General features: G+C 40.6%; 1 protein-coding gene across 4 annotated transcripts in view; it reads right to left on the reverse strand.

Moving 5' to 3' along the window:
- Window positions 1-19156, reverse strand: part of TUB (tubby bipartite transcription factor) — a 77191-nt gene extending 58035 nt beyond the window's left edge. For all 4 annotated transcript variants that reach the window (XM_026070559.1, XM_026070549.1, XM_026070538.1 and 1 more), the window contains exon 1: window positions 18872-19156. In XM_026070559.1, the coding sequence (XP_025926344.1) occupies window positions 18872-18909 (38 nt within the window). In that variant the 5' untranslated portion in view covers window positions 18910-19156. The remainder of the gene's footprint in view (window positions 1-18871) is intronic.
- Window positions 19157-19307: the final 151 nt, after the last annotated feature.

Raw genomic sequence — 19307 nt, forward strand, 5'->3', positions numbered from 1 at the left:
CCAGTCATTCCATCAGAGAAGGCTATCAGATTGGTTAGGCATGATTTCCCCTTGGTGAAGCCATGCTGACTACTCCTGATCACTTTCTTGTCCTCCACATGCTTGGAGATGGCCTCCAGGATGAGCTGCTCCATCACCTTTCCGGGGATGCAGGTGAGGCTGACTGGCCTGTAGTTTCCTGGGAAACTACAACAGGAAACTTTACGATGTGGGCAGAAAAGTTTTCTGTACCTGTGAAGGAAACAGCTACTGAGAAACAGTGGCAGAAAACCAACATGGGAGCTTTGCTCACAGTGAGAATATTAATGACTGACCTGTGAAAGCTGGTCTTTCTCATTACCTAAGTCAATCATTGTTCAGGGAGTTTACAGTGAATGACGACATGGTGGATGTTCAAATGGCATCGCATAGTGTGCAATTCCTTCACAGTATATGATCCAGTATATAGGACAACCATGAAGGAGTGACATTTACGTGCAGAGGCTTCTCAGTGCAGCAGACGTGAATTAAACCCGTGAGTCCATCCTATGTTCTCGTCTGCCGCTCAGGAATCCTGGTTGGGGCAAGCTGCGGAGGGGTCTACCCCACAGGGCTGTGGCAGATTACTGTCACTACATAGGACTGGTCAAGGAAAAGCCATTCCATGAGATTGAATGACTCCAGATTTTGAAATCTGATGTCCTAACACTGAAGTTTGCTCTAATTCTGAAAGGAAATCAAAAGCTTTCAAACTATCCGTGGAACAGACTGAGTTCCTGGCAGCCCTGGGATCTCTAATCCTAAGCCTATCCACCTGCCAGACTGCCAAAACCAGCAACGTGGAAGCCCCAGGAATGAAGGCAACTAGCGAGTCCTGAGAGAGAAGCACATGGGACATGGGTCCTGTTATCACCCAGGTGGCTGAGAAGATAGGCAGGCAAGCTACCAAGGAAATTTCCAAAGGAATTTACCCCAATAAAACTTTTCTAGCAACAAGTTTTCTCCATGAAGCATTTTAAGGCAATAGATCAGCAAATTCTGTGTTTTAGTATGCAAGACAACCATATGGTAGCTGGAATTACTAAAAATGCAGAAAGCAAAACTGTTAAACTATAATACAGTTAACAAAATGTCCACCCTGCATTAGACCTTCTAGGTGTTTAAGATTATTAAGATACCATGCACCACAACTTTAGCCATCAGACCTTAGGTATAGCTTTCACCTCCGTCGGCAGCAAATGACTCCCTTTGCAAGGCAGCCAGTGCACTGTGTCGGCAGGCAGTGCTGGAGAGCAGGCACCAGCAGCCGCACAAGCGCCAGGCAGAGTGCCACAGCTGTGGCACGCAGCCTCTAAAGTTGCCTCATTTATCACTCACTCCCTATGGGGGGAAGAGTAAAACTATACATTATTTTGAGGCATATCATCATTTCTTTTCTTACATAAGTGACTATCTCCCCTTTTTTGTGTAACTACCAGTCACCAAAGCTGAACCCAGGCAAATTTCAGCCTGTGCCAGTTTCCGACATTTTCTAGTAAAAACATTTGTAAAGAGAAAATAAACGGGGGGGAGCATAAGAAGTAATATTACATAGAATCTAACTTCATGGGACATGTTATGAAAAGCAATGATTTTTATTTTTTTTTACATATTTTAGGATAAAACCATAACTTGTGCTATTATAGCACATACTACTGCAATCTGACCATACTTTATTTAACCCCAACTACGCTGGCATACATATTTGTGTTTCAGACTGGCAAAAAATAGTCCCTTTAATAACCAAATGCATTCACAGCATTTTTAAGTACTTGGAAGTATTGCACTTAGTAACAGTCTCAACATTGTTATACAACATACCACTTTTTGTTGTATATTAAAATACATACATTGTATAAATTCTAATCACCACATATTCATAACTATTAACTGTGCTCATGAATTTGAATTTATATGCATGTCTATTTTAAATACTTCAAATAAATAAGGCAAAATTAAAACAGAACAAGTATTTGCTATAGGAGTACTTTTATTTTTATTTCCATTATGAATCATATTAGTCCTGAATTTATGTTTTCTTGACTAGTCTTTGACCATTTTTGCTAAATTTTGGAATCATGTGGCACCTTTTTCCTAAATAAACGTACTGGAGGAAACAATATTAGGAAGACCAAATGAGCCTGGGCTCTTCTCATGCAACGCAATAGGACCATTCCAGGTGCTCAGCTAACAGATTTCATCAAGATTATTTGTGTCTCCCATTTCTATTATCAAAACTGTGTCACAAAACTACAATCCAAAACAGTGTTTGTCCATTCGGAAAATTCCAACAGATAAAAGAAATCTACTCCATGATCTTTTGATTCCATTTCTGACACTTCCTCATGCAAAGCTTTTGTCTTCAAGGTTGCCAGCAGTCTTTCCTAGTGCAAATTGAAAATTAGGGGAAACTACAGAAGGCAGAGTATGTAAAATGCAGAGGGGGATTACTCCCAGGGATCTTCCCCAGTGTTATACAAGATATACTATATGAACTACTACCATTCCTGGAGTGTCCCGTTAATATTTTCAGAAACAAGACAACCAAAACACCCTGGAAATGCTACCTCTGATTAGGATTACCAAATTGTCTTCATTTGGTTCTCTCAGAGTGCCTCCAATGAAGTTATCACTTAGACTAATAATTACTCTGGACTGTTCTCTCAAAACTTTTTAGTGTATTGTGGGGAGCAACAAGGCTCTGTGGAATGCCTTGCTGCAGTGAGACATAAATGGAAACACACAAGAAAGCATGACATTACTAAGAAGCTTTATAACTTGTTAAAGTACTCCGTTATCTGCTCTGCCCAGCTTAAAATTCTCAACAGAAACCTGGACAAGACATTACCTTAATCACTACAAAGAAGACATCCTAGTTACTATTTTCTCATACTTAAAATACATATATATATATAAACTGGCAGATAAAATCTGTAAAATTAGGAGTTAATTCTCATGACCCAACTCATTCCTATTTCTAACTGCAACTACCCTTTCCAAATCATTGTTCTACACTTGAAAAAAATCTTTACATAATCAGCCTGAGTACTACCGTATGAGGCTTTCCATAGGTCACCCACGCAAGACATTTCAGACTCTTGAACACATTCTTCAGAATATTTGAGGAATACTGAAAACGGGGACTAATACATGCATGCCACTTAACTAAGTTTAAGGGTTCTGTCACTCAAAAGGATCCAATAAACTTGTTACTGCCAGACATAAATATTGCCATTCAGATGGCAATATTTATAAGCAGTGGACTGCACAATGGCTATGGATCTGCAAAATAAAAGCTTACAGGATGTGAAATTGGGAACACTAAAGGAAAAGGCTGAAAACACATCTTTCAATTTTTACCTTTGTTTTCTGAACTGCATGTCAAGTATTCACCAGTTCCATCAAACAGTAACCAAGAAGAAAAAAAAATAGATGAAAAAAGCAAGATGCCTTTTCTGATGAGTTGTTACAAAAACTTCTAAAATTTGCTCAAATATTTTACATGGAAGAAAAGTATGCTTTTCTCTAAAACAATAGATGCATAAAAAAATTAGGATTTAAAAAAAAAAAGGTGTGTCAACTCTAGACATTTTTTTTAATCTGCAAGCAGTTATCATCATCCCTAAACTGTAACATATCCAAAGGCATTAGATCAAAGACAGTCTATTTTTTAATCTCTTCTCTTACATTATTTAAGCATTATTTTTCTCTTATAATCATTTGAAAAATTCTGAGCAAATAGGGTATCATGTTTTATAAACCAAACGATAGCTATCATATAAAATCAAAGCATTCTTTTGAACTACAAATTTTCAGTATAATTTGACTTCTCAAATGGATAAAGGGGACACATTACCAGCATGGTATCCAAGGAATTAGACAGAGTAATTCTCATTAAGGTTGTGCTGTTAATCCCTGCACATAGCGTACTGAAAATTTGCACTCAAATGATATATTCTAGATATTGGTAGAAATTACAGTTCTCTAGATTCAGATTATAATTATATAGGATTGCAAATTGTACGTTTATCAGTTCCTAGGAACAAAGCGCAAAGCAAAATCTGCAATTCTAATGGGTGTTTTCATGCTAAATACAGATCCTGAAAACACTGCAGTTCATTTACTAATTAGACAAAATTTGTCTCCCTTGTCTTTTTCTTTTCTTTTCACTAAGATATAGGCACATTATTAAACAGCAGAGAGACAAATAAGTGTACTGGCCAGAAATAACATAGGAAAAACTGCTGAATCTTTCCTTACCACATAAAATAGACACACTCTCCTTTTTGAAAACATTCCAAAAACTTTCAGACATACAGTAAATTGGATGTGACTGGGGTTTTTTTATTATTATTTATTTCTTATCACCTTTCTGTTTGTTTTTTTTACGGGAAAGGCAAGTAGTCCTACACTGAATTTCAATCCACAGATTCAGGGAACAGAGCTTAAATAAATCTTCAAGTCTCAGTTTTATTATGAGAAGTGCTGTTTCCTAAGTGTTTACATGGAGCCAATAATAGTTTCAAGATAGAAAGAATATCCAGAATCTAGATTTTTTTAAATGTCATTTATTACTTTCCATGTATTCAGAGAAAGCACAAACTGTTTCCCAGCCCAAATATTTTAATTTTAAAGTCTATACAAAATCACCTCTACTTCTAATTTCAAAAACTGCATAGCTTTAGAGAGATATCACTGATATGAGCCATGCTATTTGTAGCAGATTTGTTCAAGCACGACATAAATAGGTCTTGAGGTAATTCAAGACACTACAGGTCCTAGGCTTTTGTGCCTTCCATTTTTCAACAAAGGAAACAAGCATAATTTCATTTGCTCCAGTGTATCTTTGAAGAAGTCTAGAGATAAATCATGTTTGGTTTTATGGAACTAAAATGATCACAACTGAAATAGATCAGTCTAACTGCCAGAGTAAGACTGTACTGACAAACAGCAAATAGAAAAGTTCATCAGCACTTTTTCTTTGTAGATATAAAAAGCACAATAAAACACACATCAATTTATTTGCTGATATGCTGTCATAAGCTTGCATTTAACTTGTTGAGAGTGAAGGATGGAAGAATAAGACATACAGGGTTTTTAGTGAACAAAGAGCTGTTCAGGTGCTGCGACATTAGTAGCAAACCATTACAGGAAAGGGCTTTTCACCATACTTTTCATTTTTTATTAATATGCAACTGAAGTTGCCATTTCAATCATTCCACTTCACCTGCTATAACGCCTGTTAGCAACAATTATAGTAAAAGCAATTCTCCATTGGGGGCTGAAGCTCCCTATAGAGCTCTATCAGTGCACACACTTCTAAGCCCACTAACTCCATCTTATGAAACATTTTCAACTAAACTGTGGGTAAAATGTGGACAGAAATGCCTGATATCAGCCTCTGGTTGCTAATTTTCTAGAATGGGAAACAAATCATACCATGCAAGAAAAATGAAATTCTAAATATTTAGTTCTCTTGTCAGAAAAGTAGCATTTAAGCTTTTCTTCTCTCTGTCTCGTGCCAAGCATTTATCCTGATGTTACACTTTGCATAAGAATACAAGAGACAAAGCAATGAACAAGTATATCTCTGAAAGTTTCAGGAAAAATTCTCATTTCCATAGTGGTTCTGTGATAAAATTTGACCAGAGCACTCAGCTTTCAGATTCCTTCACAGATAGTTCAGTATCTGTATACTGGGGTTTTTGCCTGGTTCCTTAAGGAACTGAGGTTTACACATCCATAATGTCTATAAATGTTTTTGTCCAGTCGAATTAATTTCAATTAAAATTAAAAGAGAGGGAAACCCTTCAAAGACACTAAGTTGAATAGGTTTCATGAAAAAGGTGGTAGCTGGGCAGAGGCAAAGACCTTAATTAGCATCTCCATGGAGCAAAAGTTACAGGCTTAACAGTACTACTAGACAAATGAGAATTCCTCCTAGGGAGACATTATGAGGGCCAGCTACAAGAAATCTGGCTTCAGAAGTTGCAGTGATCCAAAGCTACAGGTATATACCGGAGACTCCTTGCCAACCTCACACACTGCGAAGAAAATTTACAAGGTTCATTTTCTCTTGTCTACATATGTGTAGTTCTCATTATCCTTATTTGGATTTCTTTATACACAGGCAAAAGAAACACAAAAAGGTAATCTGTTTGAGACGCAAGAAGGATGGAAGTAGATTATGAAGCAGATATAATTCCTTTCCTGACCTTGCTACTGACTCATTACCTAATCCTGTAAAAGCCACTCTTGCGCTGCACGTGCAGTGTTCTCACCTGTACCACAAGGGTAACATGCCTCTACCCTGGCAACACATCCCAGAGCGTCACACAAAAGGCAGCATGGGAGGGTGAGACTCAAGACGGCAAGCGCACTAGGGCACCAAGCAAACAAAGCCTAAAATAGAAGTTGCATCAACGCATCCGGACTACTAAGGCACAGGTCTCACAAGCTGTGGTCCCTCCATAAATCACCAGGTGCACACCAGGAAAAGGAGGAGACAACAGTAGGAATGACAAGCAAGCACGCATAACTCTCAGGTAGAGGAAGCTACCTCAGACAAAGCTGGAGATCCCTTTTAATCATACCCAATATAATTAAGCATCTTCTGGCATTGTGGGAGGCTATTTCCAAATGTGGTTTAGTAACACAGACAGTATCATCTTGAATACTGGACCATTAAAAAAAAAAAAGTGAAAATAAGATCCAACTTTTCCTCTAATCAACATTCACACACCAGCAGATGGTTTGGCTACTCCTCTCAAATAAATACATACGACTGCATATCTTCCAGTTTCTTTATGGAACGCTAATAGTCCACTGCACAAAATGTCTAATGTCTAGCATGTGATCACTGTTATACGCACATTAGTCATAGCTCTAACACTTCAGGGCACAACTTGCTAGAGTTTAACCTCCTGTTGTGCCTTCTCCTCTTTTCTGCAATCCCTCTCAAATACTTAGATTTCACTTTCCAAAACTGCCAGAACTCAGCAACAAAACAAAACCAGAAAAGCCTGACACCCAATATAGACTAGCTTTATCATCACTATACTCCTCTCAAGTGTGCACAATGCAGATGCACAATGTATGCAGTATGGATCAATGCCACTACTGGTGGTTTCTGGCTTCTGGGGTCACAGGTAACATCCCACGACCAGAAAATGATGTGCTACATAGCCTTTGAAAACATTCAGCATGAGATCCTAGCTTCCAACCTGCATTTCTTAACAGCTACAATGAAAGGATTTCTTCTAAAAATATTGCTAGTTATTAAAATCACTAAGGAGGGTACTACTTTACCTCCAAAGGATAGCACTTCTCAACCTCAGAAGATCCCTCATGTTTTAGTGTGCCACAACTATTTATTGTGGGATACAAGGTCAGCCACTTTAACTTGTAGGATCAGCCAGTGAACGACCCTGCCAAAACTGGAACAAGATGATGACAAATTCAGCCCAGGAATTATGAAAAGAAAGCTGGCTGACGCAAGCAGGCCAGAAACGCGTAAGACAGCAACAGCTTCATCAATGTGACCCTTCACAAGCATTTACCATTCTGGAATAGCACTGTACTGCTAAGAGTGCACGTGATGTGATCTTTACCTGCGGCATGTTGAACGCGTGCAGCATGCTTCCCTGGATTTCAAGTCTCGCCGTAGCGACCCTGCTGGCAAGCACGGACCACTTGCCTGCATCACTGACTGCAAGCACAGTATGCAGCTCCCTGTGGAACACGTCTGCTCCCCTCTATTTCCAGGTGCCGACAGAAGGATCTCTGCTTGAATCTGAAATCTATTTTAGAAACATTTACAATGAAAGTTTCTGAATGGCAGCAAAGACCTGAAATCTTGATCAAATATTTATCTGCTTTATGATTATTAAAAGATAATTTATGAGGAGCTGAAAGTTTACAAGGAAATACTGCCACTGACTTACTGACAAATTCAACTCAACCTTAGTTGCCTTTTGTCCAGGCAATAACCTGGCAACATAGGCACTACTCTTCCCCAAAACAACATCAGGTATTTGATAGCCCATTCAACAGAACGCTACAGATCACATTTCCAAATATGCAGGACTCATATGAAAAAGGTAACAGCCACAGAATCAAGCTGAATAAGTTTCTGCAAGTATTAACTATCATTAGAATACAGAGGTAGACCCTCTATGAAGTAAAAAGGAAACAAATACTTTCCATTTCACAAAATAAATACCTTGGGGATTATTAATAGTACATCAATCATTGTTACTCATAGACCTAGTCTAATGGAGCAAAACTAACAAGGAAAGAATATCATAGCCATTTTGATGAAAAAATAGCAACAATACAGCAGTGCAAAGCATCAAGTGCAAAGTCAAAAGCAAAACCACACACAAGACCATGTTTCTAATCAGGATTTATTGCATACGCAGTCATGTATAGCATTGTTAATCTAAGAGCTAGTCCACTGTAAATGCAATATTGCAAAGCTAGTTGTAAACCAAGACACTTTGGGCTGAATTTTCATCCCAAAACACAGAGAGTTACTTTGAGGACTCCTAGCACAGTTAAATGGGTGCATTTACAATTCATCAGACAATGCAGTGAAAACTTCTGTGCTTCTCATGTATTTTAAGTTTTTCTTCAGAATAATCTTTTTCAGATGAGAATGAGTTGTTCTTGCCAAAGAATGCATAAAAACTGCAAAGTGTTATGTGTTGTTTGTCACTTTGACTAGGCAGCACAATAGTCATTCTCCTCCCTTCTCTCTCCACCACAGTAAGAAGCATCTTCAACAGAAGCTTCATATTTTCAAAGGAGCTCATGATTAGCAAATAATGCAAGCAAAGAAATACAGCGACCCTGAGCACTCTTGAAAATGCAGCCATAAACTGTCCAAGGCTCACTATGTATTATTACATTCTGTCTTTTGTAGGCCTACAGCAGCCTAATACTAAAATACAACTATTCTGTCTGTGTTCTTAAATCTTCTATTTCAAAATCTTTGTATTTTAGCAGAATGCAACAAACAAAACCTAGTAAGCTGAAAGTCCAGCAAGTGGGTAGTCATTCTCAAGGAGCTCACAGTCACCTTACTATCTCCTTTAATTCTTGTTACTATTGATACTATTTGCTATCACTTCAGTGAAATTATGGCATTCAGAAATCATAACTTCTTGCAAGTAAAATTAATCCTCTAGGCCATAAAACCTTCCAGACCAAGTCTAGAGCTCACTGGATTTTTTGCCAAAAGTCTTTGTAAGATAATGCCTATTTATCAAATCTAAAATTTTCCATGCAAATCTAATGACCTCCAGAGTTTAAGGGTAAAATTTCTGACAAAAAATGAAAGGATAAGCCCAGCCCACATAAACAAGTAACCTGAAAGTGAGGATACCCCCCCAGGGTATTAGAAATATCCTCCTAAGGAACAAAACACACAGAGCAGAGACTTGAACTTGCATATGCCACCCTCTAGGCTATTCAGATGTAGATTTCACATTCTCCCAATGGAAAGACCTTGGAACTACTCCTAGAGCAAAGTGCACAGGACAGGAAATCTTTCTCCCTTCCAGTACTGCTCAGAAGAACTTCTATCCTGCAAAGCCTCAAGCATATATCACTAAATGAATAAGTAATAGCAGTAGAAGGAAAGATGGAAGGAAGAACAGAAAGAGAAGGAAGGAAGAACTTTCCATTTTGTTTACATTTCTTCTGTGCTGTTTTTTCTTGGTCTTTAAAATGTGAGTGATATTCCAGCCCCAAAGAAGTAATTAGTTTTTCCAGCTACTTAAGCAGTGCCAGAATACCAAACTATATTATTATTTCTAGTGGCTAACATTTAAAGGGCATTGTCCAGGATGCCTCCAACATCTAGCAATGTCATGATATTCGATCTTTTTGCACTGATATGATGACCCAGCTTCTCTAGGTACTAATATAGTATTCCATAATAAATATATCTGGCATATCAAAGAAGAATGATCCTAGTACTCTGAAAAGCCAGAGCCTAGATTAGGTGCCTTATGACAGGATGGCTAGAGCTCTAAAAAGCCAAAAATTAATATTCTCAGTTTAGACCAAATAACGAAGCTTAGATTAAAAGTCACATCCATGTTGTGAACTGTGATACAATAGATACTGAGCTAGCTGTAAACAGGCTTACACATACACTGGAAACAGTTTAACTATGTAGCACATAGCTCATTAAAGACTGAACTGCACTGCTCCTCAAAAGAATAAATCACTTCTGCGTTTTTGATGTCACTGTACTGCTTTCAGTATCTGTGTTAGCTCATATGCAGCTAGCCAAAGTATCTCTCTACTGCACTGCAGTATGCAGCATGGACTTACCACAGAGATGAAACACAGAAGATACTTAACCAATACTAAACCAAGCAAAGCTACAGGGTTCTCCATATCTACATCATAGCATAGATTTAGGTATATGCACTGTGCAGAGAGACCTGAACTCTACCTTAAGGACTGGCAATAAAACAAAGCTAGTGTTATTCTAGTGCAGGTTCAAACTTTCTCTAAAACACTCTATGTCACTTTTAAAATCTACAGCAACAGCCAGTGAAAAGACTTAAAATTCAGTAACTTGGAAGAATCTATTATAAGGGTCTAACTCAGATGTAGAGACATCTTTAATGTTATTTAATGCTGCTCTGCAGATGCAGTGTCCCAAAAGATTAATTATTTCCCCATATACCTAACCTGAAGTTTTAGGTAGGCAAATACGAATTCAAGCAATCCCTTGGTCTGCAAAAGTTCGTTTAAATTCTTACTCCTGGCTTGAGTCTTGGGATTTATATTGGCCAAACTTAGTGGGATGCATTGCAAGGTAGAGTAAGCATCTCAGTTTTCCAGTTGCCACTCTGCCTGACCTGAGCAGTTGGTCTAAGTCATCATCCAGACAAGTTATTTATTTTTTAATTTCTGTGATATATCCAATAATTTCTCAAATTTTCAGACAGGAGAATTACAACATGCTGTTGTGATATATTTTTGCCATTGCAGACCAATGAAAATGCTGCTGCACCAGTATTGGTTAGCCGCAAACTACTTTGGAAAAAATGGAGACCAATTTTCCTTACACTTTTTCCAGTGGCACAGCTACCGCTTGCGGGAAATACTCAGTCTTTGACTTCATTCATTTTGCTTTTAAACTGATACCAAATTTGAAAGACAAAACAGTTTTGATCCCTTCCTTAAATGTGGATCAAATCCTGATGTATCTGTATTTTACTTGCAGATAAATTTCCAACTTAAGACATCATTTCAAGTTAATCAAGGAATTTCCTCATCTTGTAATTTCTCACCTGCAGGTAGTTAGAACTGTGATTACAATTAAAATTACCATTAAAAACCTCATGCTGTGGCTTCATTACCTGTGTCAAATGAATTATATTAATTATGAATTATAATATTCATAGATTTGTGTCAACATGCACCTCAACGGGAACCATGAGATTTCCAGTGAAATCTTCAATTCAAGACTTAATTGGGTAAAAATCTGAGAACTCAAGCTAAAACTCAATGTCATGAAAGAAAGACTTGGCCACTCAAGTAGTCAGAGAGCAAACATAAGGATGTCACTCAAACAAACAAACAAAGTGCTCTGTCACATTCATATTAATGTATTATAGACTACTTTCCATTATTTGTTCAACTAAAACATGAACTCAGAGAAGGTCTTGGAACCAATCCAATTCCCTTCTAAGTCGATGGAAAGGGTCTTGTGGCACCTCTTAGCGACTCCTTCCTGCAAGCACCCACTCAACTGCATGCAAAGCGGACTGTGGTGTTAGATACTGCAGCATTTCTGTCTCAAGATATAAGGATAGTAGTCTGACGGCACAGAATCAGCATCCAAGGTTTGCAAAGTTCTTGTACTGACAGGAGCAGTTGCTATCCTCTGCTGTATAAGGCCTACTGCATTTCCCCAAAAGAAGTGACTCCCTCTAAGGATAAATAATAATGCTGTAATCTCCCAATTTATTAGCAACCCAAAAAAGAGAAAGCCTCTTCTGCAGTAATCAGTGAAAGGGACAAGCAAGGATGTATTTCAGGTTGCTATTAATGTAGAAGAAGAAAATACATGCACATCTAGTAAATAATTTAATTTCAGACCAAATTGAGCATTTAAAGACTTTAGAAAAGTCACAGAGCTACAGAATGTAGACATGCACTAAAATTATCCAATAGAGGACCCACTGTACAGCCATGGTTACTGAACACATATAAAGCAAAAAAATATGTTAATGTCAAGTGTTAGACAAAACAAAGCTCTGAAAACTGGTATAAATCAACTATGTCAGCAAAAGAATCTGTTTTCATCTTTTAACAAGTGTCCTCACCCATTCCAAAACAATTACTCCAGTCTTTCACTTGCTCCCAGAGTTACCTTGGTATTCTCTATCCACCCTTCCTTGACAGCACACTTCCAAATCCATTTAAGTCACCATCCTCTTCTTTCCTGCTTTCTTAAGATCAGAATAGACAGTCAAAAGAAGGTGATGATCATATGTCTATTACAAAAATGTAAGTAACGATAAGCTTGCCAACAATCACCCTGATCTCTTTGCTTGTATTCTCTGCCCCTACCTTGTATTTGTCTTCTAAACTGTAAATTCTTCAAATCGACAACTGTCTTCCCATATATCTGCATAGCCTTAGCATAATACAAATAACAGAGCCCAGAAAGAAGTCCTTAGAACTTGCTGGTATTGCCCTGCCACTACTGTGAGATATGGGAGGTTGCAAAACCATGGGAGAATGGTTCTTCAGTTTCTCACTGACATGCATTTGCGCGACACAGACTATCACCGATAAGAGCATCCCCTGAATTAAATGGCAAGGATGCATCTCCTAATCCTAATTACTGGCCATCGTATAATACAGTGACACAAGCTTTAGCAACAAATGATATAAAATAAGCACCATTTTTAACATTGCATGCTTACAACAATTTGTCTCGGAATAATCTGCTGCAGGTACTGAAATTAATTCTCAATAACCTGCAAGAAAATAATCTCAGCTTTGAAAAACCACAACCAGTACTATCTACTGAAGTAATGCATTAAGAAGTTGGGATGGATTTATTTAAAATTTACAAGTAATAAAATACAAATTAAAAAGAAAACATTTACAGAGAAATTTATCTTCTATAGGCACCATAGAGCTCGCAAGATAGAATTCTATGTTCATGAATAAGCTGAAAGTGGGGAAAGAGAGAAGAAAACAGAAGAGTCAAGAAGCGCAAAAAACAGGGACAAAATGGCAAGAGCCAACCTGTGTTCATAAAGAGAAATAACAGAAAAGCATGAATTAGAAAATAAAACAGGATAAGCCATCAGTATGAGGAGAACAGGAATGAGGAGGAAGTGTGAAAAGAATCCAGCTCTCTAGAATGTCAATTTTTAGTTACTAATAGAAAGTACCACCTTCCAGAGAAGCTGCTTTGTGCATGTCTAAATGAAAGAAGCTTTAAGGGAAGTTCAAAGCCTCAGGCATAGGAGAGGAAACTGTCTGACTCAGGGAACTGCAAGAAGAGACATAAAATTTCATATCCACTTTCCTTCTGCAGTCCAAATCTGGCACAGATGGCTTGTAAATGATCGTCACTGCCAGAAACCTGCAAATGATTGTCACTACCAGAAACTCGCTGGCCTGTTATGAAATGAGTCGTTATTCTCAGTCTGGATGTTGATGTTGTAAAGGTAGTCGGGGGGCACAGTACTACAGGACGGTTGGTGCAGACACTTATCTGTCATATTGCCCAAAGTACACCCTAAAACAGGTGGCAACGGCCCTTCAGCCTCTCCATCACTCCCCAATTTAAATCCACCTTCGGCACTACACAAAGCACAAGAAGACTAGGTTTCGCCTCCAGCTCTCTCACTTATCTCCCTTGAGCCCTGTCCCATTTCTATTTAAGCCAATTCCCCACAACTTCAACTGGTCTCTATTTCCCCTACTGGTAAAACTGAAGTAATACTTCATTTTCCTTTGCTCTCTTTTCTGCCTGGTTGATCTAGGCTATCGGCTTCAGGATAGCAATTGCCTCTGACGATGTGCCTGTACATCTCCCACAATGCTGATGCTGAGTCTCTATGCACTGTAACGCTAACTCCCTCATGAGGATAGACCCTCATTAAGGGAGAGCTCTAACTTAAATGTTTTAACAGCACACGACTAGGCTAATTTTGTACATCGCAATAACCTGAGAGAAGACAGCCTAATTTAGAGCAGAGCAGACACATGCTCTTTGTACCCTGTTCTTTAGAAAAGCAGCTCTCTTATAAATTATCAATGCCATTCCCCACAGCAGGCAGCTGATAGCGAGCCTGCCTGCATTGCGATGCACTCACAGTCACTAACAGCACCTTGCAGAGGGGGCGAGCATTTTACCTGTATTGCTGCCCTTAGAATACTGAGGCATAAAGATAAATGATATACCAATATTTCAAATAAATGCATAGAAACAAGTTTTGGAGACCTTTGGTCTTCAAGCAAATTCTTGTTCCAGAACTTGTTTACACATTGCACCTTCAGAAATCTTATTTACTCTAATTGCCATGATTCATGAATCTACGACACAGCACTGCCCCAACACAATTTTCACCCAACTGCAATCCTTCACCTTACAAACAAATAACTAGTGACTGTTTATAGCTGCAATATCTAAGCACCCAACCCAAAACTTCAAAGCAAATTCATAAAAACTACAAAAAAGAGAATAAAAATATAACAAACAAAATAATGTATATTATTACTCATATCAAGATGTATTATGCCACTGCATATGCACATTGTATATTTGGCTTTATCTATTGCCTTCCACTCAAATGGCCAGACCCCCTGCTGCACAGTTCACAAGTTCCTGTTGGGCTACTGTAGGACTGCCTGTACAAACCTGAAGTTTCAGGAGAATTACACTGATGCTTTATAGAAAACTCAGGGGACTTAGGGCAGATTTATTCCTATGTGTACTGCACTTTCAGCTGACAGTGTTTATTTATTTCTTATTAAACAGCTTATATATTTTTATAAATGCTGCTTTAAAACTTATACTATTAAGATGTAATTTTAAAGAACCAGGTAAGAATAATAATAGGCACTGAGGCCTTATTTTGACAAAATGAATAGATGCTTTTATCTTAAGTAGCAACAGTTCCATTTAACTATAGTTACGTAGTGTGAGGAATGTCCTTGCTCATCCACGGCATATCAGCAAAAAGAAAAATGATTATGCTAATTTCAGAAATTCTATAAATTTAAAATGAGTTCAGTAAAATGATCTGAAACTTATTTGTGATCTAAAAAACCCTAAACTCTTGTGAATTTGGAATGATTCTGGTCAAATTGCATTTAGTATTTTCTACTGAAAACTGCAAAGGGATATGCGATCAAAATTATTACTGTGCACACGAACATAATTTCTAAAGAAGCTACATCTTACCAGCACAAGGAACCTTTTTTTTTTTTTTGATATGTGAGCTGCAACTGATTTTTTAGCCAAGTTCTAAATTTTTTTGATTCTCTATAATAAAGGATAGAAAGGCTGTCAAAATAGGCTCAATTAAAAAAAAACTGTTTGTACCTTATATATAGTTTTATAGGAGTAAGTGCTTAATCATATACTTGAATTCTACCTATGAAATAGTTTAATGAAAATAAATGTAATATACTTACTTTTAAAGCATCATTCTCAATTGTATTCCCTATCATAGAAGAAATTAAAATCTCATACTAGGAGCATCAGTGAATTAAAAGTAGCGCACAGAAGAAAGAAAAGGGTTTTAGGGAAAAATGACGAAACAGTGCAAACTCTGTTCCACAAATAATATGAATATATTTCATCCACCTCAACATGAAAAAGCTAGCACTGGCACTGAAAGAAGTGTCTAGTACTTCTTTTGTAAACTCACCCAAAATGTTCTGTGTCTTAAAACTGAAATATATAAATCTGTTTTGTGAGTTTTGGACATGCAGGTGGATTGCTCAGTGATTCATGCAAGACGCATGCAAAACTGATTCCCTCTGGCTCGTTCAACTCGTAAGGGCGTGTATATATGTATGTGACATTTTACTAAAGAAACAGCACTTCTCTGCTTGAATTAATTCAGGTATATATTTGCACGTATACCTAATTAGACTGCTAAGAGGAACAATGCAAGTTTAGGAGTCATGCCACCTTTTTAAAGTCCATGCCAAAACTGAAACAGTTTTCCCAAGCTTGGAGAAGGGCTTGCAGCATTTGCTAGCACACTGTATATCAATGAAGCTCAGGATATGTCACATACTTCTTTACGGACTTTAGCATGTCAAATATGCCATGCTCTGGCCCCCAAGCTAGCACTGACATTGCTGGCTGTCACGTCACCCAGACCATAAAGGGGATGGAAAACAGGCCTCTGAGATTTAAGAATCAGCAAGCCTTGAAATCACTACAGCAAACAGGAGTTCAAAGCAACAGAGCAGATCAGTCAAGGGGCATTTGCTCCCAGAGAGATCAAGAATTCCTAGATGTGCACAGACACCAGGCCTCCCCCACACCATGCATGTTTCACTTCTAGAAAAGACAGAGTTTTGACCTAATTTACTAATAAAATGTTTTCAAATATAATCATAGTCACATATTTGTTTAGAGACTCATGTTTCCTGGGTAAATACATTTAGGGTATTCTAGAGGATACGGAAAACTAGCAAGTTCAATGAGATTTACAAGTGTATACCTCCAACTCTGGAATTAGCTCTCTGTAGACAGAAAAAAAGTCAGCTTCTTTGAGAAAAATGGAATTATGCTAGAAACCTAAACAAAGAGACTTCAGAGCAGGAGCTGGGTTTGTTTGCCTTTTGATTTGGAGGGGCAAGGGTTCTTTAGCAGTTGCTGCCCATACACATAAGGCATGGCCCGGTTAATCTAAGCTGTCAGCATCAGGGTAGCAATTGCCTCTAGTTCCAGAGGGAACACTCATGGCAAATATTAGTTTAGAAAAACTGTGAGACTCATCAGATCTGTGTTTCTCTGGAGATCTACCATTTTGAACCTCCTTGCTTCTCTGACTTGCACTGCACAGAAATGGTTACATAGGATGCTTTGTTTCCTTTTCAGAAAAAGTATACTACAAATCCCCTAAGCAAAGTTATGGTACTGGCCTCTACACAGCCTTATGTAGAGGGAAAAAACAAGAAAACAGTTAAGCCACTACAGGGAAAAGAGTCATGGAACAGCTGTTCTTACGGTATTTATGCCTTCATTACGTGGCTTCAAATTGCATAAGAATGCACCAGCTTGTCATTTTGGAAGCTTTATTGCCAATTCCTTGCATCTTTTTAAAACACATGCTCTGAAAGGGCTGTTGAAGAGTCAGTGGCAATATTCTTAGGTTTACTGTAATCAGTTTTCTTTCTGATTCTTCTGTTGATTAGAACTATCACACATACAGATTAAAAACACTTTTACTTGTGTATCTGTCATTCTATTTTTATTCTATATTAGGGAATGATTTATTTGTGTTTATGTTGCACTCAACATCTGGTCACTACAGCTACTGTCATCTAGAACGGGGCAAAACACAACTCCTGCTTAAACAGGTACCTTTGTTTTAAAATGCATTCCATAAATTTTTTAATTCGTGATTCTCTACAAAAAATAATTGATCTACATTCCTCTAGCTACATTTTTACTTGAAAGCAAGTAAATGAAGCAAGTATATTTTGCTGCATTACCTATTTATTTTTGTAATACTTCAGTTAAAAAAAAATCTAAATAAACTGTTAAAATTGGTACCGATAGTAGATTCAGTAATTGCTTTATTACTGTTCCACAGCACAGCTCATCCTGCCTGAAACGTATGTTCTTTGGCTCGCTCTCTCCTACCTACCAAGTCACAAAATATTTTCATACATCAGCAGCAAACACTCCTGCTCGGAGATGCTCCGAGTGCCCACGGAGAGGGCACCCTAAAGCAAGCAGGCGTTGCAAGGCGAACGAGGGAGAGCGCAGTTCCCTCGCACGCCCCTACGCCGGCCGCAGGGCGAGCACGGGACCCCGGCCCCGCATGGCCCGGCCCAGCACCACCCCGGCATCGCCCCGCGGCCGGCTCGGCGGCGGCCGCCGCTGCCCGGCGCCCTCTGACGCACGGGGCTCTCCAGCTGGAGCCGCGGCGCGGCGGCGCCCGTAGCTTATGGCAACCGCGGAGCCAATGGCAGCCCTCCCCGGCCGCCCTGCGCGACGGGCACGGCGATGCGCAGGGGGAGGCACCCGCTGTACTGCCGGGCCCCACCGGCTAAGGGGCGACGGCCGCCAGCACAACGACCCCCGGCTCGTGCGCTCCCGGCCCGGCCCCCGGGGGTCTCGGCGGCGCACGGGCGCCCACGGCCGAGCCGTGGAGAAAAGCTGCCCCGCTCGGAGCGCGAGCGGGTCGCCCCACGGCTCCGCATCCGCTGCCCGCAGCCGAGGGGCTCCCCGCTCCCCTCTCGCAGCGGGCCCAGCAGCTCGCCCGCAGAGACCAGCCTCCCTGAACTTCACGGAGGAGCATCAGCCCAAAGTTTGGAGGCGGGATCAGGGGCCACCGCCGGCGCATCCTCCAGCGAGAGGGCCCGTGAGCCGGCAGGCACGGAGCTGGCCCCGGGGATGATTCCCGACAGCGGGACCCGACCGCCTCCCCGCGCCGTGCCCCGGGCAGGCAGGGTCCAGCCGTCCCGGCCCCGTCACCGAAACACGGGCGCCGACAACCAGTCCCCTGCAGCCCGCCGAGGGGAAGGGGCTCAGACCCAGGCGCAGCCGGGATGGGCGGACAGGGCAGCCCCCTCCCCTCAGCCGCCCAACCATCATCTCCCGGTCCCCCCGTACCTGTAAGGGATCCAGTCCGCCTGGTACCTTGAAGTCATCTCTCCCCGGCGGCAGTACCCGGAGCCGAGCGGGGGTGCGAGGCCGCTGCTGCCCGAGTCGGAACCCGCCACGGCGCGGGCAGCATCCTCCGTCCGGGGCGGGGGCGGACGGGGCGCCGGTTATCCCGGCAGCGGCCGCAGAAACATGCCCCCGGGGAGGGCTCCCAGCGCCGGGCTGGGCTGCATGGGGAGGGGGCGCGGGGGGCAGCGGGAGGCGGCTCCCAGCCCTCCCTCCCTACCCAGGAGCGGCGGCAGAGACGGGGACCGGAGCGGGGCGGCGCGGGAAGGGGCGGAGGAAGGGCCGCCGGCGGGCAGCGAAAGGCAGGGCGGCAGCAGCGCCGCCCCCCCGCTGCCGCTAGCCGCCCGCCCCCCCGCTGCCGCTGTCGGCGCGCTGAGGC

The sequence above is a fragment of the Apteryx rowi genome, unplaced genomic scaffold (assembly GCF_003343035.1).
Source record: "Apteryx rowi isolate R43461 unplaced genomic scaffold, aptRow1 scaffold_107, whole genome shotgun sequence".
Taxonomy (NCBI): Eukaryota; Metazoa; Chordata; class Aves; order Apterygiformes; family Apterygidae; genus Apteryx; species Apteryx rowi.